We start from the raw sequence: 21,783 nt of genomic DNA on the forward strand, positions 1-21,783 counted from the left end.
TGTCCTATGAGGAGTCACGTGAACGGTACGCCGTACCTCTGGTGAACGTGAGAGGACTGGAACGGTGATTGCAGAACCGTTCGAACTGCGATCCGCCATCTTGAAGGTATCACTCCGAATGTAGCCACAGAGCCGGCTTCTGGACCAAAAGGACCAGCGCTTCGTGAGTGTAACAAATTCGAGTAGGAAAGGGTAACATCCGACTGTTGCATGGGTGTTCAGACTCAGGGGTATGCTAGGCAACCTCTCCAGCACTCTATTATAAGAAGATAGTGTGTGCTGGGTCTGTAAATTTAAAAAGACTAGTAAAGTAAATTTAACTTTACATGCTCTGGGAGACAGTAGTCAGTCCCAGAGAAGGTATTTAAACCTTGGGGAGAGAAGGTATTTAAACCTTGGGGAGTTTAAAAGACACCCCTGTGCCATTGCACTAAAGGTGCTGTTTGACACATAAGAAAACAATGATGCCTATGGAGTTGTTTAAAAACTCCATAACCAAAGAACACAAAAATAAAACACACATCAAAATACATGGAAAAGTGGGAAAAAAGGCTCACACTCTTCCCAGGTAAAAAAATCACATCCTAGAAATCCAGCAAAGTTACTGGGGGTCTCAAAAGGTAAGGGAAATTAGCACATTTTGAGAATTCTCCCTAACACACATGGACTGCCAAAGTATGTCTAAAGCGACAACGGACCACCGTTCCAAGGGAAAGAGCTAAAAAGTACATGGAGAACCTGCACATCCGATACCAACACATCACGCACAGATGGCTGCAAGCCAACGGTGATGTAGAACGATTTATGAGAACGCTCAATTAAGTTCTCTGCATATCCAGAGCCCTAGGTGTTGGTGTTAAGGAACCCCACCAAGTCGAAGTTGAAAACTCGTTATGACCACACACCCTGGAGGGTAGTCAAGACAGAAGGAACGATGGTGACAGCGAGCCGAGGGCAAGAGACCATTGCTAGAAATGCCTTGTGGTTTAAAAAGGTGCCACAAGAAATGTGGACCTAAGGGGAGAGACAACCACAAGAGGAAGGTGCTCACATACCCTATGCCGAGGCAAGGGCCTGAACGACAGTGTGCAAGGCAGTAGCTAAGGTGAACTGTCAGGAAGTGAGGATGCGCCTCCCTATTGTGAAGGTGAGCCGGAAGGGGGAGGAAAGTTAGAGACAATCCCTGGGCAGTGGCCCGGTGGGTACAACCTGAGGGCGGCACCACGGAAGCTACTATGAGTGATAAGGGCACACTTGACTATGTTTAATTTCATGTTTGGTGTACACACTTGTGCAGGACTAGATAGCACGGGGAGCAGTAAACATTGAGTTAATGTTCTGTTGAATGGGATAAAAGAGGAATGTTATATCCGCCTCACGTCCCGCATGCGCGGTGACATGAGGTGCAATAAAGAACCAGTTTTGCCGGAAGCCGGCAATTCGGGGAGTGAAAGGCTAACTGGTGTGACGTGTCTTCACATTCCCTGCACACCACGTGGCCTACAACGCATGGCCTTCCCCAGATCCCGATCCCTGCCATCAACACCGGCCAGGGACTTCACAGCCACCTCTTTGCCAACAGTCAGAACACAAAGAGAGGGACAGGAACAGTTGTCCAAATATGGGTTGTGAGTAACAGGGACGTTTTATACCTCATGGAGGGGAAGTGGGCGGGATTAGGAAAATCTGTCCTGTCATGGAGGCTGTATCCTCATAAGTACTGCGACGAGGAAGAGAGACGTGGGGATAATCCTTATTCTTCACTTCCGATTGGGTAGGTCTCGGCAGCTGCAAGTATACAAAAACACTCAATTTGTAGGGAGGCTCGAAACTAATCTAACTGAAATGAGTGTAGAAGTAAACGTTTCGCAGATTTTCAAGAAAAAAGTTATATTTTGTGACAAATAGAAATAAAAATTGGGGGCTGGTGGGGCGGTAGCTACACCTGGCTAAAAAACTATACAAACGCAAAATGGAAAACTAATTTTACTTTAGCCCACATTAATGAAGTTAATGTAGCTGCAGAAGCAGAATTTAAATGAAAAATGGATTAATAGTGTGCTCCGGGGACTGCTCCAGGCCTTTCGAGAGGGGTTCCATGCGTTATTGATCCTAGGGTCCCGAACGGAGAACTGTCAGGCCGAGGGCCCCACTTTCCTCCCACCAGCCCCACCCTGCCCACCACTGGAGCTGTCATGCACCGCGGCCACGTCACGACGCAGGGCGCAGCCCCTCTACTGGTACGTTGAGTCAGCCATGTTGGGTGAACCCCGGCTGTGAGTGTATGTGCGGAAGTGGGAAGTCCAACCACCGGGGAGAGAGCAAGCGAGAGAGAGGGGAGCAAGACCGGTGTCTGCCTGTTGGATGATTAGATAGCACCCTCCGTGTGCGCTTTTTAGCTCATTCCCCCTCTCCATCCCCTAGACACAGAGGTAGACGATGGCGGGGCGGCTGCCAGCCTGCGTGGTGGACTGCGGAACAGGGTAAGAGCAGCGATCTTGTGGGTACCCAGAGGGGCGGGTGCCGGGAAGGTTGAGATTCCGGAAGAATGCGAAGGGGCGCTGTTTGGTTAAGCTAGGCAGGATTTAAGAAGCTGATCAGTGCGAGGCCATGTACCCAATCTGCAATGTTTGAGTAGCAAGATGTGTTTGCCCCCCACTTCTCCAGCTTCACATACAAAATGCAAATCTAGTTCCACCTAGGAGATCTAGTGAAGACTGCACTGCCATTATTCCTTATTGGTGGGCAAACCTTGTTATGGTGACACTCACTATATATTTCAGTGTCTATCATCGGGACCACCCCTTTCCACACCGTGACACCCATCGTGCCCACGACCCAACACACCCTCCAGTGACACTCTTGACAACCAGTGTAACGCGCATCCTGCATGCTTTCGGTGACACCTTGCCTGCCTAAGGATGACCTGTGACATCCACGATTCCTTTTGGTAGCTCTCCTTCACGTCTCACAGTGCCCCTAATATAAACTGACTTACAAAATCATGTAACGCCCACGCTTGTTTACTACGAGGTTTATGTTTTGGGTACACCAAAGGCGCTAATTTACTCTCCCAATGGGCAATTGAAGGAAACAAGTGTTTGCCGGTCACCTTCCCCTCTCTGTTCAGCAGGGTGTGTTCCGAGCTCTGTTGCGTGGAATCTTGCATCAGACTCTGCTTGGCATGGCAATGCATATTGAGGTGTTTGCTTAGAAGTAGAGAAAATGGGCGAAGTCCTACTCTCCCTAAGCGGACACCACCTTAGGAAGTTGAAGCAGTGCCAGGTTGACCCCACCCCTTATCTAAATCTTTTTGTTAGGCTGTCGTGGACTTTCAAAAGCTGCTTCATTCACCATGACGGCAATAGGGAACACCATCCGGTTTTTAAGACGCCGAAGAGCTACGTGCCATCAGCCCTTTGCATTTAGACTTAGCGCCGTGTGCCCCTTTACTGTTAAATTCGTTGTGCACCCCTCCTGCGGCTTTTGTTCTCTGAAACGTGCATTCTCTAACGCGTGTCTCACTTCTCTAAATGAGTGGTCTTTGAGCAGACGCGTTGCAACTTCCTAGTTTTTTTTGTACGTAAGATTCCCTTCCTGCTTTTGTGATTTCTACCTTATAAGGCAGTTTTTTTCTCCTGTAGCGCGTATAAACACTTTTTTCTGAGAGGACATAGTCCTTTGCAAACGATGGATAAGAGTGACTCGAATGCAGCTGGATTAAAAGATAATCATTAGGTGTTGTATAGTGACTTTTTTATTATTATTTTTTTTAATTTTATTTATTTTTTTTTTTTTTGCTGAGAAGCGAGACCAGTAGCGCGCAGTCAGTAGTAGCTTGCAGTGGCTGTCTGCGCAGCAAATTGTGTATGCGTGTCTTTTTTGGGGCCCTTTTTTCACTTGACTGATATCCGATAACATGTTATTTAAACAAAATACATAAACTATAAACGCTTTCACGCCTTTTTCAGATTTTAACTTCTTTGACATTTGGGCATGACAGTTGAGAGCCTTTTTAAGACCCACAACGTGCAGTTTATGACTCACCATAGGGTCACGAAGTACGTGGAAAGTGTTTCATTGACAACTCTTCAGGATTTGAGTGTACAGACCTTTATGTAAGGCAGTCATAACTTTAGCTACCAGGAAACAATCCTGGTATGTTTAACCTTATAATATGGAAGAAAGTAGATCCCGTAATTTAGATTATGAAGCCCTTATTGCTCACCTTTAGTTGCATTTTATGCGCTCTTTGCTATCGATCTTTGTTGCTTGGCTAAAATGATTTGGTAGAAAACGTGTGATATTCTTCGGATATTGCATAAATACAATTTTAGTAGGTCTCGATTTTCTGACTTTGATAAATTATTTGCATCTGCAGTATTTTTATAGCAAGAGCATTGGGAACAAGTATATAGAAAGGCTATGGCCCATTGTGATGAGTAAACTTAAGCCAGGGCCCAATGTTAAGAATGGATTAGTTGATTTGTATTTGTTTTTTGTCAAATTGTGGGGAGAGATGAGAATCAATGCAATCTTAAATGTTGTTTGGCAGTATAAGTTTGAACCCCGTCTGTCATGGTGGCAAGTGCCAGTCTGTCTGAGGGATTTCCATCTGGTGAGAGTGTGAAGCCGTGGATCTTTTATTATTTTTTATTTCCTAATGAAGTGATGCATGTAATCCATCTCAGAAAGGTGGTCAAAGAGTGTAATCGGATCCCCCAACTTTCATAAAGCTTCATGCCAAAAGCCTAGTACACATATACCGTGCCGAATCAGTATCCAGGTCTGAAGCAACACCCTTCTGTGGCATAGAGCAGGTTCAGAGGTCACAAATGCCCTGCTTGACAGCTGCTGTGACAGTCTGTGCAGACAGAGGTAGCATTTTAACTCCTGCACCTCAGGCCCATAATTATCCTGTTTCTTGGTCGGTCTGTCTGTAAGGTAAGCTTTAAGAAGCCGCCATACCTGGTGTTGGCATGGTGACTGATTGCATACACAAATATTACTGCCACGTAAATTTGGTATCGTCCTCATGTTGACCCTGTCAGGTTAGCTGTAGAAAGGCTGTGCGGTGTCATGGACTTCTGTCTGTCTTGACTTCAGTATACGGCAAGAAGACTGCTTCTTTTAATCCTCAGGTAGGGCATCACCTTGGAATCGTGCATCAGAGGCACAACTATAACAAACGGTAGCCTTGCATCAGGGTGTTTCATACGAGCGCCTTTGAAGCTGTGTGCAGGGTTAAAGTAGCCAGTAAGAGGAGAAGGGAATTTGAGGGAAGGTTTCACCATTTTGTTTTCATGTGAGGCTTGCTCTTCTTCCTGTCGCCCCATTTCCTGCAGAACAAAGCACTCTTGGTATAATGCAAGAAAGAAAGGGTAACTTGCCACGGTGACAAGGATTGGATGCCTTAAAGCTGGCCTGCTTTTGTCCAATCCCCTGTGGCATTTTTCCTTTATAAGGAAGAGGTCTCTCACTCCGGTTATTTTTTTTGGGGACTTTCAAGAACAGAGGAATTTGTTGGACCATGCTGGGGGTGATTCTAGTTTAATTGGTCATTGTATGTGATTTGGAACATTGTCACACTAAACCAACCCCTTCGTGCTCATTGGGCATATTAATGAAGAGGGCTGTCTAATGGGAGTCACTTTTACATCCAGTTTCACTACCACTTGATGTGATGTTATCTTGGAGATCTGTACATTAAATCATTGACATTTTCTGAAATGTGTTTCTCAAATATGATCGTGTTACTAATCGGTTCACCTGTGACAGATTTTGTGGTGTACCACAATGCCAGTGTTAGACCCTGTATTATAAGTGGACCCCCAGAATAACAGGCTCACTGATGCAGATGCTAGGATGTATCACTGGCAAGCACAGTTTCTGCGCAAAAATATCCACATTCGCATAATTAAATCAATATCAAAACATTGTTTTACATTCAGCCGATAATGCTTTTCACCCTGAGCAGTTCTTTAAAAAAGTAACTTTTTATGCCATTTCTTTCAAAAAGTTTTATAAACAGAAATTATTCCATATGTAAAATATGCATAGTAAATTGTTTTCCTGCATGTAATGGGATGAATCGTAATATGAAATGGCATACCATCCCCTGCCTGACAACAGAACATCTGTTCTCGTCCTCAGATTGGAGCTGGCTGTTTGACTCCTGAGAAAGTGGTTGTCAAGTGCCAGTGTCTGAAAGCTCTTTGAAGTGACAGTTTCTGTCACGCCCCCTTGAGTAATTCCATGATCTGCCTGTCCTTTTTGTCAGACTGTTAGAGAGAGTTGTCATTTCTGTGCTTATTCCCTTCAACCTTAGAGTCCCCTAGCTCTTTTGCTGGACTTTAGGACTTTTTTAATTTGAACTCTCGAGAGAGTGAGAACTTTTTCTCACTCTCTCGTGTGCTTTGACCTTATTTAGATTATGTTTTTACTATTTTTGGAGTCTGACAAACTCCATAGGCATCTACTTTTTGTATGGTGACACACTACACATTCAGTGCAGTGTCGCAGATAAATCCTTGATTTCTCATAAGGTTTAAAAACCTTTTCTTGGGTGAACTACAGTTCCCAAGAACTGGTAAAGTGAAATTGACTTTACTTACCTTTTCTCTTGGTCTAGCACACATCTTATGTGGTGTGCTGGCGGGTTACCTAGTAGCCCCTTATCCTACTATCTCATGTAACATTTTTATGTTGCCCTCACTACTTTTAAATGGCTGGTGGCAGTGGTCTAATTATTCCTACCATTGTGCTTTTCTACCACACGCTGAACCATCTGCAGTACAGCACCCTTAGGTGACCCTTTTGTCAAAATGGCCCCTGTCTTTTTTTTTTTGTTGACACTTTCTGTTTGTTAGGTCTTTCTTGGGTTTTATTGTGCGTCCAGGCACATTTGAGCCCTTTGTTTTTGTCTTTCCTTTGGCAGGCTTCAACCCTGAAGCCCGCCTCTTGTTTCAGTGTGTCTGGAAGGGCAGGATGTGAGGGAGCTTCCCAAAACTCCCGTCTTTTGTCTCTAGGAATGCCTGAATGCAACTAGTCCTGATTAGCTGGCTGGCTGGACAGCCACCCTGCTGTGTGATTGACAGCCTAGGCTGTGCATGAATGGGAGAAACCTGCTTAAAAGGTGAGGGTTTTGGGACTAGAGGCAGTGCCAACTAATGGGAGAAAGACCTGATGAAGAAACCGTGAACAACGCTTTCTGCACCGGTGAAGCCCTACTGCTGTGTTCAAACTCCATTTTCAATTCGTCCGAGAAGCTCCGGACGGAACGATTTCTCCCCTTGGGTTAATGGGACCAACTGTCCACTGGACCATCTTCCTCGACTGGCTGTACTTCTTTGTTGCTGCAAGAACCGAGTGCCAGGGGTCGAATAATCCATAGTAGAGTGCAACATCTGAAATCCGGCTAGAAGCTCCAGGAGTCTCCTAAGGACCCTCCAGAAGCAGGACGACCAGAGCTAGAGTCCCCTCACTTGGGTGCAGGACTTGAGTGAAGGAAGTCCAACCGGTATCCGAGATCCACAACGGTGCTGTTTGCTAAGCGCTGAAACTGCAAAGTACAGCTGGAATCTTCCTTTGCCTACGCCAAGCCCCGGGAGCGCCCTGGCCTGAGTGATCTCTCTCACTCACTGGTGTGCGGCCGCTCCTCCGGGTGCTTTGACTTTCCTCTCTGGTTCTTTTAGTCTGCGTCCTTTTCACCGGCCCTTCTACTGCCTGCTCCACCTCGGGTTGCTGCGCTCTCCTGCCCAGCTGGATCTCCCTGTTTTTCTCTCTGGCCTTTCTTTATATGCACCCGTGAACCATTAATTGGCTGCAGGTGCAATTCCTTTGCAGGATTATAATTACTTCTGTCAATGAGACACGCCTGACCCTAATAGTAGTGTTCTACAGTCCTCGTCCCAGTACCAGTGGTGAGTACAGAGGAGTGTGCATTACTCCTAGTTGCCTCTTCCCAGTCTTAAAGGAATATGCATATGGGACAGTTTGAAGTGTGTGCCAATGTGCAAAGACTGATAACCTACAAATGGGAGGGAGAGTAGGATGTAATTTTACCATGGGAGGTGAATGGGGGACTTTTCTGTCCATATAATAAGGTGTTCTTGTTCGCTTCCTGGTCCCTTGATGCTCAGGATTTACCGGAGGGTTGGTTTAAAAGGAAGAACTTGAGGGGGTTTTGCCAGTGCCCTATAAAAGCCTCGGGGACTGAGGGTTCATTGTGGAATGGAAACTGGGGATTCTCTGTCTTGCCTAAAGACATCTTCCATTCTGCAAATCTCCTCCTTCCAGGTGATCCTCCCTCGCTTATCCACCCCCAAGGTCAGGATACAAAAGCAATGGTTTTTCCCAGGCCACCTGAATAGAGGAAGATGGTGAGAAAGTGAGACCGCCCTCAGGTTTCCCACAAGACACACGTGTTTGGGTACGCCACAGGCATTTATTTCCTTTCCTTCCGTATCTCCAGTGCATTTCTTGCTATTGCACCTGAAAATTGTCTTCATACCGACAGTTGTTGGTGCTGTAGGGAAGAGGAGATTCGTGAGGGATATATGTGGAACAGACCGTTGCTATTGAATGCAGTGTCGGAGAGCGTAGCATCCAGTGTAGCAACATTATCTTGCTGCAGTTTTATTTGTTAGGTCTATTCCATAGTTCTTTAAATGTATAGTAGGGTAATTGACATCTGGGTATGTCCCCCACCAACTGCTTTCTTTTTGGTACTTTTGGGAGCCATGTGTATCAGGGGTTCGAAATTGGTTAGCTTAAAACAAACTGTTACCAGGAGCTACTGATGCCAACCAGACACAAAACGATGTGAATTTGGCACCATCTATAAATGAACATTAAAAAAAAGAGGCCGGGGATCCCCTCTACTGAGAATGAGCACGGCTAAATAACCTGCTCTTTGGGAAGGTGCCCACTCAGGAGGGTCTCCAACCACGTTTTACATGACTGTAATTTTCACAAAGGAGAAATATCCATTTGCTGCTCTGTCTTTTTCTCACCCACTTGGGCAGTTCAGCTCCTGTAAGGGTAGCCCAACTTACAGGGGTACCCCTTAATTATATGGGTACCCATAATCGCACTCACACCAGAGTAAAGTGTCCCCTCTAGGGAAGTAAGGCCAAGAGTCTATCTTGCAAGGATAACAAATGTATTCTTTACAGAGATGAGGATAGGATCAAAGAACTCAGCTCCCTGAATGGTCTCTGTCCCTCAACGGTTCCATTCTCCTGCAGACTGGAGCCAGGCAGGAGTTTATATACTCTTAGCTTGGTCACTGGATATGGGCATGGCTCCATCCAAAACAGTCCTTCCCTACAAGGGATGCTTCAGCCTTCCTTTCTTCATGGTCGGATTTCTGTTTAGGACATACTACTTAACATATTGCTAACCTATGTAGGAATACCCCGTAGTTCATGTTTTTCATCATTTTGCTACATTATGCACATTTATATATAAAATATCTTCCCATCATTCTCTTCATATCTCATTCCTTATCCTCTTATTTTTATCTGGTCCAGTAATTCACCTTAAACCCTTGTTTTCCATAATTCTGCATTGAGCATGTTAAAATCCCCATTTAGGATACATGAGCTTTTGACAGACAGCTGGTCAGCCAGTTTGTGTGCTCTGCCAGAGCTTAGCCTAAGTGACGCAACACTGCATGAGCGCTGTGATCCATTTTTAGTGCAGGCCACATTCCTTTTGGCAGAGAGCCTGCTTCTGTCGTACATTGAGAAAAACTCATTAGCATTTAACATTTACCAATTTAATTTATTCAGCTAATAGTTACTTGCACCTTATATTTAAATAACAGATTTCTGTTAGTGCCTGCCCATGTCTTTGTATCATTATATTTGCATTAAAAACGCTTTTCTCAGTGCTCCCCCTCTGCACTGGTCTCTTTGTAGTGCCTGGAAACAGTCCAAGAAGTCATGCCTAATTCTAAAGCTCTTGTGAATGAAGGAAGGCCCTAGCTCCTTCCCAACACACCGAAATGCTAGGCAATTCTCCTGGAACTTTAGGACACACGTATATGACATTTTAAAGCATAAGGGATCATAAATAACATATAATTATATCTTTGCATTTTATGTGGAAGTTAGATTTGTATAATACTATGTTCTAGCTCCTCGTTCCCAAGTGGTGGTTCCTTGCGACTGCTGGATGCACAGGAGCTACTTGTAACTCCTGCTTATCCAATGTCAATTTTGAGACCTGTGTATTGTTTGAAGCACACGTTGTGGCCATTTGTGGGAAAATGTCACAACGTTTAAGGCATACGTACGTACTTGGTGGTCTTTTGCAGTGAAAGATTTTAATCATTCAAGAAAACTGCTATTGGGCGGCACAACCTGGTGGTAGACTGGAGAATGTTTGGAAGAGGGAGCATGTGACGATGGTGGTGAGGTGTGATTAGTGAGGATGTTGTTCATAGTCGTAGTCCAAACCTTAATGTTGATTGACCTACTCAAGTTCTTTTCAGGTGCTTAAGGCAACTGTCATGTGGCTACTTTCCAGATTCACTCAAGTAGGTGTGAATTTTAGGGTTCAGCTTCAATTGCGAGTTCACCTAGTTTGGTTATTTTTGAAAATTCAAGAAAGATTACTGCCAAAGACTTTCTGATGTTATGCTTGTACAAAGTATTTAGCACCAAGCTGGGTGTGTATGGGCAAATGGCACTAAAATGAAGGAGGGAGAAGTTCATTTCACCAAGCAGTTGCCCAAGGTAAATTTAAAAATGGTGAGTAAAGAAAATGGGTACGCCAATGCTAGTCACCTGGGACGTATTGTGTAGGAAGTGCGCAAGAATGACAAGTATGTTGTTAATGATGGAATGGAGAGTTTTCATTTTGTGCACTGGGATGAGTGAAGTTGTGTACGGTTTTATATACAACTTTGTCATAAAAGACCACACGAGTGATGATGGAAGAGGCGCAGTTACATATATAACAGAAACAAGGTGTTCTAACATCCAATTGTGGAAGGATGCAGAAGAGACTGTATTGAAAGGCAACATTGCTATTGTTTTGTCAATCCACCACATGACGCAAGCATGGCTTCAATTATTTTTGTTTGGTGATTGGTGACGTTGGGATAAACCTCTATGGGAACTAGATGATTATTTACAACTAAAGGTGCCCGATCTTGAAACATTTAATGATGGATGCAGAGCTACAAAGGTGGGACCGTAATTCTTTATTGGGGTAGTTAAAACATCGATAAGGGAATCTGCATGCAGGTTGAATCTGCATATCTTCATTCCTGACTGTCTGCCCTTCTCACTAAAAGTCGTGTGGCATCGCGCTGGGATTCCATGCACCACGTTGGAGTGCACATGGTGCTCACTCGCCTCTTGTCGCTGTATGTGATGAATCTGATTACAAATGCTTTAAACTTGTTTGGCAGCTAGCACACACAATGAGGTTGACGTGAAGGTGGGGGACCCCTGAGAGCATTGTGATTGTTGTACTTGAAGTTGCTTGGGCACTAGCATGGTAAGTGGTCTGTGTGAGTTCTGGCAGCGCTCTAGCTTATCTCATGGGGTGTTTCTGCATATCCGACTGGATAACCTGTACTGTCCTCTTGTGAGCCTGCAACATCAGAGGGGGGATTTGGGAGCTGCCGACTGACTTGCGAGGGTTGGTGAAGGTAGATCATTGCACTCATTTCACCTGAAGTTTCAACAGAGGGACCCTCTGCTTTGCTCTACCTCATGACACATGACCAAGTGAAGCTAGCTCCACTTGCTACTATGCTCCAGGATCACTAACATGCCCAGGACCTTGTGCTCCCTATTGACAGACGAGAGGTGGGAAGCCACCCCCTATGCTGGGGTTTATTACTCGGACCCACTTCCCAGCTTTGAGGTTCTCTGGACACTCAAGCTTTTGGTCTTCAAACCAGCGTTTGAACCTTGAGTGACGCAATTTCACTCTTCTTTTGTTATAAGCTCATGTCAACACTCGGGGGTCCTGGCTCACCAGCCACTCTGGGGCAAGCTCGCATTCAGGTTTCTGACCTTTCAAGTTGAATGGTGTGATGCCTGTGCTAGAGTGTGGCCTGGTTTTATAGGCCCAAGTTCTTAAAAATTCGAGGCTGAGCAAGTTGAAGGGTCCCTTTCATCACACTGTAATCTCTCCACAAGGCCATTCTGCCTTGTGCAATACAGCCCTGTTTTGTGGCCCACTCTTCCCCTTTGCAAAGTCTGAGACAATATTTTTGAGCCAAAGTGGGCTCTGTTTTTAGTTGAGAGGGGAAGCCCTTTTCTTGGAACATGTCTTGGAATCAGACTGACTGAGCAGTTGTCTTTGGACTTTGCTACACAAGGTAATGCACTAATACAAATGTACATTTGCGTTCTAGGTTCATGGCCATTTAGGGGCAGATTGATGTCTAATACCACCTTTACCCTTACAGAGGTGGAATTGTGGATTTGGTACAATTGGGGTTCCATGTTTGTGTGTGGCACATCCTTCTCTGCGCATAGTAGACAGTGCTTGATTGCTGCCTCCCCACAGAGCACATACCTGGCGACCCGTACCACTTGCGCACCCTATGCTTGGTCATGTCTCTGCCAAGTTGTTGTCTGTGCCATTTGCATTAGAAGGGGGACACACGCCTTTGGAAGCAACTATATTCTCCCCTTTCAACCGCTTATCATTCACTGTTTAGAATTAGTAGTGGGACCCTCCACAGTTCAGAGTCCTGATCGATTTCTTGCTGTCACGTGGACCAATCAATGGTTGTTAAATGGTTACCTGAATTATGGCGGTCCACGTGTTGTCCTATGCATCAACAGTTTGACTTGAGAGGAAGACACGATTGGCAATCTGCCGCAACGTTTTGGGGGAAATTCTGTTCTTGTAAAGAGTACCCACGTGTTCATCTTGATTGAGATGGCGTGTGAAAGAACTCCGACAAGGGGCTTGTGGTCTGTTTTGATAACTAAGTTGTGGCAAGGTGCAACATTTGCACACGACATCAGACATTGGCTAGTGATATTTGATTCTTTCCGAGTAAGTAAAGGTGGCTAGTAGCTTGAAACTTGAGTTTTTTTGCTCCGTTTTACAGTCCATCTGAATGCAAGTGCTTCTTTTTCAATGGTCCAGTAGTTTCTTTCCTCGCCCTGCAAGGTGTGAGCAGAAGCCACGATCACTTAAACTTTGGTGCGGTGACCCTGAGGCAACTGCCAGACCCAAATTGCTGTCATCACTCCATGCTGAGTATTGTGCAGTTACTGAGATTTAACATGCCCAGCGTGGGGCCCTGTGTTTTTGTATGTGCCTTTTATGGTTGCAAGTCCTTTCATGTACTTTTGACCAATTGAGGTGGCTTTTTGCTGGTTCGTTTTTTGTTCGTTTTTTTTAAAAAAATGTTTTTAATTTTATTTTTTCTTTCAATCGATCAGACTGTGTTTTACATTTGTTCGCAAAGTATTTTTGACAATTTTAGAATGGTACTTTGCAGGGCGTATTTATCCTTTGGGGGCAGGGGCATCCTTTACCATAGTAATTTAAGGTGATTGCCTGAGCATTTGACATGCCCTAAATATGCGACACCTGTTACTTTAAACTGGCATTCCTCATGTTTGTGAACCCTGTGTCCAGAGACTTCAGTTTATGAAATGTGTCGCAGTGTGTCCTTGTTGAACTCGGGGATGTCAGAGTCCTCGCGCTGGGATTATCTTGCATGACCCACTGACATACTGGTGCAGCTGATGGGAGGCCGAAAGGGATCAGACTAAATCTATACACGCCGAATTGTGTAATAAAGGACGTTGGGTGTTAGATGTCATGACATTAATTGTGGTGGCAGTCACTAGGCCGAGGGTGGAGTACACTGCAAGGGAGCTCCTTTGGCCACCAACCTGCACCCAGCAAGTTAGACATGTTAATAGTGCATTCACGTGACAGCATTTTATACCAATATAATCTGGACCAGGATGAGAAAATATTTCGAGCTTCGAGCTATTTTATGCCTAGGCGATGTTGCTAATGAACTACGGCAGTCAATGGTCCCATTTATCAACACTGATTAGGCCCAGGCATATACATAAGAATCAGTGCTCAATTAAGCCAATCCTTCAACCACTCAGTGCTACATTGCAAGCAGTGGTATTTCAGTCACTCAATTGTTGTTTTATTATGCCGAGGCGTACTCCCTTCCTGTGTCCATCCAGATTAACTCTCAATTAAGGACGTGTTGGAAAGTTCCAGGACAGTCACTTGCGGACTTGTTTGGTGAATAAATGAGATTGCACATCCTGAGCGTTCAGCTTTGCAGGGACAATAAATAACTCTAATTTTTTATTTTCCTAGCACTTGTTGAATAAAGAGTTTTCTGGTGGCGTAACCCGCACTGCAGCCAGAGTCTGGAAAGATGTGGATTGCCTTGCCATCATTGTGTACACGACTGCGTGCTAATCTGAGGCCTGGGCCCTCCAAAATGTAGCATTCTGGCAATGATTGGTATACGAAATGCTATACCTGCAGGTGTTGGAGATCGGTGGTCTTTCTCGACTGAACATTGGCGAGAATTGTAATGGGTCAAAGGGTCCCTTACAAATTGCTCCACATATGCCTATATAGCGAGTACGTTGGCTGACTCTTAACCTGACTGTGTTAATGTTTTGTCTGGCGTGGCTCGCCACATCCTCGTTTTTCAAGGTGATGATTTTCAGCAAGTATTGCAGCTTTGAAATGTCCATTATCATGGCGTTGGATGTCTTCTATTGATGAATTTCAAGTATTGATCCATGTTTGTGCAGAAGGGCACACAGGTAGCCATTTCATGTAATGTTTGGCATTGATGGTGTTATACTGGCGTTTAGTTGCCTGCACAGCTTTGGTATCGGGGACTTGTTTGAACATATTGTGTGCCTGTTCCTCTGAGGGTGACTGGTCTTGAGAATGTAGTAAGCGGATGCAGAATTTCCTACCTCCCCCTGTTTATTTCAAAGGGGCGCTATACTTGGTGACCGTCTGGTTTGCCCATTGGCTCACTTGCTTCTAACCTCCAACTCCATCTGCGAACGCTTGTTTAAAGTAGTTTGTGTTTGCTGATTATCTCATTTGTGGTGAAGTATAAGGGAAAAAAGTGACCTGTGCAGCCGGAGAGACCAAGAGCACAAGGACTCTCCCCAACGGTGGCTGCTTCTGCAAATGGTGGCTGCCCAGTTGGAACAAAATTCAGATTGAGGCAGGCACAGATGAAGGGAGTACTGCATGGTACAAAGAGGGTGTATTGGGGAGTTCTCTTTAAATTGCTAACGGAACTCTCCTCCACTGTGGCAATCGGGTCCCCAGCACCACTCACCATGCACATGTTATAGGCTGAGTGACTTACCATGAAACCACCATGTCCTAAAAAAAAGTAGATTTGCGTATGGGACTTTGCTCAATCCAGGTCCGTCACCAGCAGTCCAGAGCACAGTGGGAGGGTTCACCGGCCTTCCAGTTAAATGGGTGTCGGAAGCTGCTTTGTTTGGCCAGGCCAGGCTGTGGTAGTTCTCATGGTCTCTTGGCTCGACAACCCAGCCCTGCAGTAGTTGTTTGGTCCACATAGCAGTGGAAGCATTCAAAGCCCCCTTGCATGGCACAAAGCTCCAAATAAAAGGATTAGCAAAAGATTTCGAAATGCATTGCTGGGTGAGCATGTAGCTCACAAGAAGGCTGCCATATTGGTCTGCTCATGAGAGTCCCTGTGGCAAATGGGTTTTAAAGGGAATGTCAACTGCAGGATAGAACATGTTATCCAATTGATCTATTTTTATAGACTGTCTTCGTGACGGAGAGAAACCAAATGTTATTCCTGCAAGTCCATCTGCCGATAGTCGTGTTTTTGGTGGGAGGCATGGCCACTTTTAGACTACCATATAACGTTTTCTTGTTTGAATCTGATTATGGCAGCTCTATAGAAAATTGCTTGTTTCTTTGTGATTGTTTTGTGTAAAACCTTTGCTGAAGTTGACGACAGGTTCACATCTTTGCAGACCAGCGATGGAGAAATGTAAACTTTAATGGCATGTCGTCAAGACCTGATCCCTTCATTTTATTCTAATGCTAATGCAGCACTGTACATTAGGTTGTCTATAATTCTTACAGCTCAAATTATTTGCCTAGATCCTGATGGTTGAGTCGTGCAACTTCAGTAGTTACGAAGCATCGCCAGCTTTCATTAGTCCGTGCAGTGGGTCCTGTGTTGCAGTGAAATACTGCTTTTTTTTTTGTTTTTTTTATCAGTATTTTCTTATTTTCATTTTATTGCCTGTTTAAGCAACACACTTTGGAGCAAGCTCACTGTATATGGAACTCGCGGTAATGGATTCTGTGAAGGATTAAATGCTGAGTCTTGTTTATATTGCATTTGGAAGGAATTTCCGTTTCCTGCCTTTTGATGTTTTTAGCTTGCCAGTTACAAAGTTGTTTTTATTCTCCATAACCAGCTGATCCCTGTACGCCTTCTCTCCCCGTTTGCTGGTAAACTGTTACCAGCATGTTGTGAGTAATTTGGCTATATAATTTGGCTATAAAGCCGCCATGCCCCATTCACGTCAGTCAGTTATTGACACTGAGTTACTGCTCTGTAGTCTATGCTCTGCCCGAAGAAGGATTGCCAAAGAAAATATGCAAGAAATGTTCTGTTAGGTGTCATGTGAAGTTGTAAAATAGGAGACCATGCAGTAAACTTTTTAGAACCACGGCGTATTCATGTTACTTTGATTAGTTAACACCATTAAAATAAAAATACAGGTACCAAGGTAAAATTCGCACTATATGCAGTTACTCAAACTTTTTAATAGTGGAGTCTACAAAATAGTTAGTCTGTCATGCAGAGACACTGCTATCACAAGCGCTAAGTACATTCAGATAGCAGCCCAAATAGTCAAAGCAATAATCAATAATCATTTGCGTCTTTTAAATCCATTAGGGTGTACATGTGGGCGTGCTTGTCTGTACTTTATAAATGGTTTGCATCTACCTCTCTGGACTGCCGTATAACCGCAGAATTAAAAAAAAAAATGCTCAAGAATGTCAATAGTCATGGATTGTACGAGGGAACCACGGTGTTGAACTAGATTTGTTAAGTCTACCTTGTGTGTGTATGTATATGTATATGTGTATGTGTATATATGTATGTATATATATATATATATATATATATATATATATATATTTTTGTTAAGCCTTGCTTTGGAATACATTTTTCTTCCATTTCTCTCGTCCATTTTCAGAACCTTTAAATTATACAATGTAAAGACCTGGCCATGGGTTCAGCTAGGTACTGTCTATCCCAATCTTGCTACTTCGCTTTGTCTTGTTTTAGCCTGAATATTCGTAAAGCTACTTGAGATCTCAAATTACATGGTTTAATTTATTTTAGTTTTTGTTCGGGTAGTCTATTCCCAGAGTAACAGTTTTAAAGGTGCAAACTACTAACCAGCCATAAACCAAACGTTCCTTGGGTTCAGTGTCAATTCCTCACATGCACACGTTACACCATTAATTACTCCCCCCAGTGATGACGGATCCACATTTTGAGGCCATGTTTAAAATGATGTGGGTGCAAGCCACACCTGAACCACAGCAACTTTTTGTTTTTCTGATGGCACAAACCAGGACCGAGGTTTGGAAAATCAGGACGAGTATCAAACATGTATTTTAAATTTTCTTCAAGGTTATCCAGGTGTTTCTTTTCATTAATATATATATTTTTTTATTGATATGGTTGACAAATACTACCTTTCATTATATAAAACTACAGATTAACATTTTAAGAAAAATTTAAAAGGTTGCAAAATTACAAAAAGTGATTCAACAAATTCATGATTCTGGGACACACATGTCCACAACAATATAAAATGCACTTCCATTATAATATCAGTTTAAAAATCTGTTTGGCGAATACAGGACCCTCAGACCCCCTTATCTCAGCTTTCCCTGACATAATAATGTACAATTACCCAGCGCACCTTGATTGGTAAACTAACAGCTCCTTTTTGTCACTGGATAGGTACACAAAGTAAACATACAGTCTCCTGTTTTATACAATTGCGATTTTATAATCCTATGTTGCACATTTCGTTCTTGCCTTGCAGTATGTACACAACTCAATCTATCAACTTTGGTTTAATAAAGCTAATTAGTTGACATGATCTTCAATGAGAACAAGAACTGCACAATGGCAAGGTTGATGGAAGCTTTAGTTGCACAAAAAAATATTCGCCATAGCCATAATGTATCAGAATCCATTACCCTATGATGAGCGAAGTATTCTTTTCAGATATTTAAGACGTGTTCCACAATTTTTGTCATTCTGTTAGCAGATGTTGTAGAGACTGATTGTTCTTGAGCTTTGCAGAAACAACAAATGTTAGATACTTTTGGTATCCTCCTCCATTTGGCTAATGCTCCTTTAGTTGACCACTGGGTTAATCTGAACCGTAGAAAAGCATGCCGATACTCGGGTGAAGGAAACTTCACTTAGTAGGGTTCTGGATTCTGATATATATATATATATGAATTGCTTCTTTGATTATTGTTGTTTCCTTTCCAGGCAACCATGAATTTGTGAGTAGAGGTTTGGACATATTGGGATAGTGTGTTTTAACAAAGTGTCTAGTTTGGTTGATAACCTACATTTCCTATATAAGGAACATAGTTTCCCTACATAAACCACAGCCTAACTATAGCTATTGGCTGGCTAGTTGGAAGTGACCAGACTCGCTTCCAGAAACTGCATTTTGTTCTCAGCCAAAACGGTTTTGAACTCCGGAACTTAGTTTCCGCACCATGCAACAGTATTGGTACCACCTGTAAAAGCCTGTAAAAGGTGATAAAGAGGTGTATAAGAACATTTGACAAAAGTTGCGTTTATGATGTGTGCTTGTGATATGGCTGTAGTGAGTTTGTTGTTAACGTAATTGATGTAGGGAAGATCTTGTTTGTGGTTATTAAAGTTGTTTCCCAAATAGCGATACTCATGAACATCTTCAATGTTATTGTTGTTGAGAGTCCAACGCCGAACCAATTACTCATTTTTGCATTGCCCACACATCGGAATCTTGGTCTTGTCAAGATTGATGGATCATTTAAGTTGGTGAATTCTTGCAGAACATTGGAGTTTTTGTAGGCCTCTTGGTGTTTTAGACAAAACCATGTCAGTTGCGTTTAGCAGACTGCCCCACCCTTTAAACACTCAGGGGGAAGAACCTGTTGGTAGCTAGAGATTATTCAACTAGCTAGTGAGGCTCACACTCGTAATCATGTGGATAAAACAAAGTTTAATAAAAAAAACATAGTGTTTGCGTATCATGTCTTAGATGATAAATCAAAAAATAGATCAATGTGTAATGAACAAGTCTAAACCCATTCTACTGTAGACACATTTGTGTTTCTGGCTCGGATTACAGTTTATAACCATAGAAAGTCTATTTGGTGAAAGAATGGCTTTCAGGAATCAATTTCTTCAGGACAAATTGAAGTACATAGCAGTATTGGATCTTTCAGTTATTCAAGGCGTCTTGGGGTAATAGATGAAAGGCTTCAGCTGTCTTGCATACAGGTGAAAGGGTCTTTTGTGCAAAAAATTGCTTTCAAAAGATTAGGTGATCCCATATGTGGTGTGGGTCCACCGGTTGGCAGGTCTAATTAGACACAAGATGGTGGAATAATCCAGGGGCATTATTCCACAAAGGCTTGTATAGTCGTCTTGCTGAGAAAGCCAAGAAATATGGTGACTGCAGACCATGCAGTTGAGCCACGGACCATACAGTAGAGCCACAATGTCACAGCAGTCCACTTAGAATCCGGGATGCTAGAGGATGCTGCAGACCGATGAGCAGCTCCAGGTGAGAATCCAAGAAGGTGCCAACGTCAACAGAATTCTAATCCAACCTTCCCTCCCCAAACAAGAAAGAAAAAACAGATTTGACCCTTTGCAATGTTAAAGAGACACTCGGAAATGGCTGAATAAAACAATGAATGTGTGCATAAATCCTTAAGTGAGTACAATTCTCTACAGGAGCAACATTGGAAAGATACTAGCAGTCATAAGCAATAGTTTCAGCAAAAATAAACAATTTGAATGGAAGGTTGAAAATAATTTAGAATAAAAACACGTGTAAAGCTTTGGAAAAATGTTGATTCCCGCCTAAAATTGTCCGGTTTTCAATACAAACTGGGGCAATTCACTGATTTTGAGTGCGGTTGGGGTGTAGCTATAGGTCTTTGGTATAATCAAGAATTGAAATTAGGTCTCTAGCTATTAAACTGAGGGAGATATGCAATGTAGAACAAGGGCATTTTTAGAAAAATCGGGTATTGAAAACAGAAAAAAACTCAGTTTGGACAAGAATAGTTTTACTCTAAGTTTTACTGTACTAGAGAATTCAGGCTAGAGTACCAAAGAGGGACACAGTAAGCTCCAGGATTGATTCATGACTTCAACCCCAGATCCCCAGCGCCAGCCCTGGTGGAACCAGTCCGATTACTTGAAATAGGATTGATCGTTTAGGATTTACACAAGATAAACATGACTAAAGAAATGGCGCTTAGCAAGATAAATCAAGGACAGGATTGTAATAAGGATTCCAACAATGTTGCAAGTTATTAAGGTTGGGATAAGATGGTTGAGAGATTGGGATAGGGCAAGGTATGCTATGGTTTTCTATGATGCCTATTAATACTTGCAGTCCACTTTAATGGTTCTGGTCACCACACGGATCTGGTCTAAAATCTGGCGGGACAGGATCAGCTGGGCCGTTCTGGTCACTGGACTGGCACCTCTGGTCACTGATCAGCTGGATGGCAGATTTTTCAGCAGGCATACATTTAGTAGCAGCAAGCCAGGCTGGATCAGGATGCTTCCCTTGGGTTTTTGGGATTTATTTTAGAATTTGAGGCCTAGCTGAAAATGGGGTCAGCAAATAGGCCTTGGTTTTGCAATGAAAATCTGGAATCAGGAGCGAAGAAATCGGGGAACCGGCCACGCAGGAATTCAGAAAGAAAGTCAGGAATCTGTGTGTACCCTGTGTGCTGTCAAGGGCCCTTATCTATCATGCCAGATGACATCACTAAAGTATATGACCAGGGCAGGCTTACTAGTCCTGCCTCTAATAACAGGATTGGGCAAGGTAGAAGATTTTTACAATGTCTAGAAACCTCCCCTAGCTACTGCAACTAAAATCAAATTTTTCATCACACATTTATGCAGTTGCAACCTCTGAGAAAATCAGATACACAGTTTACATATTTTGTGGCATATTTCAATCCAAACCCCAAGTCTGTGGGACCTGGTTTCGCCTTGCTGACACACTTTGGTAATTTTAAACATGAAAGATTTGGCCTAAAATTCCCCAATTTTGTACACACATGTGCATTATCCCCAGGGATGTATATACAAAATGTTATGTTCACAACATCAATACTTTCCCCGTAATCTGTCATTTTTTATAACTTCTGTTCCTTATGCAGTATGAGTTCTACCAAGTTTTCAAAGAAAGAGCATACAATAAGATTTAGAACTACAAACATTTCATATTTTTCCTAAGTTAAACATCTTTAAAGATCAGTTACAAAATAACCTTTAAAACCAAAAGGAAGTACATTGTCACTTCATTTTTTTTTTCTTTCCCCCAACTGCTGTCAATTGTCACTTCCTGCAAGGCAAAGTGGAATTTCAAGTCTTAATTGAAGTTTTTATTGACCCTCCGGTGAGTGTCCCAGCCTGCTATTGTCTCCGCCTAGAGCAAAGATGAATGTCTGATG

General features: G+C 43.2%; 1 protein-coding gene across 1 annotated transcript in view; it reads left to right on the forward strand.

Annotated features, from left to right (window-relative positions):
• Positions 1–2,236: 2,236 nt before the first annotated feature.
• ACTR3 (actin related protein 3) overlaps positions 2,237–21,783 on the forward strand; it is a 260,843-nt gene continuing 241,296 nt past the window's right edge. The window contains exon 1 of the mRNA XM_069616585.1: positions 2,237–2,483. Within this exon, the coding sequence (XP_069472686.1) occupies positions 2,440–2,483 (44 nt within the window). The 5' untranslated portion in view covers positions 2,237–2,439. The remainder of the gene's footprint in view (positions 2,484–21,783) is intronic.

Source organism: Ambystoma mexicanum, chromosome 9, assembly GCF_040938575.1.
Source record: "Ambystoma mexicanum isolate Mex_15411 chromosome 9, UKY_AmexF1_1, whole genome shotgun sequence".
Lineage (NCBI taxonomy): Eukaryota > Metazoa > Chordata > Amphibia > Caudata > Ambystomatidae > Ambystoma > Ambystoma mexicanum.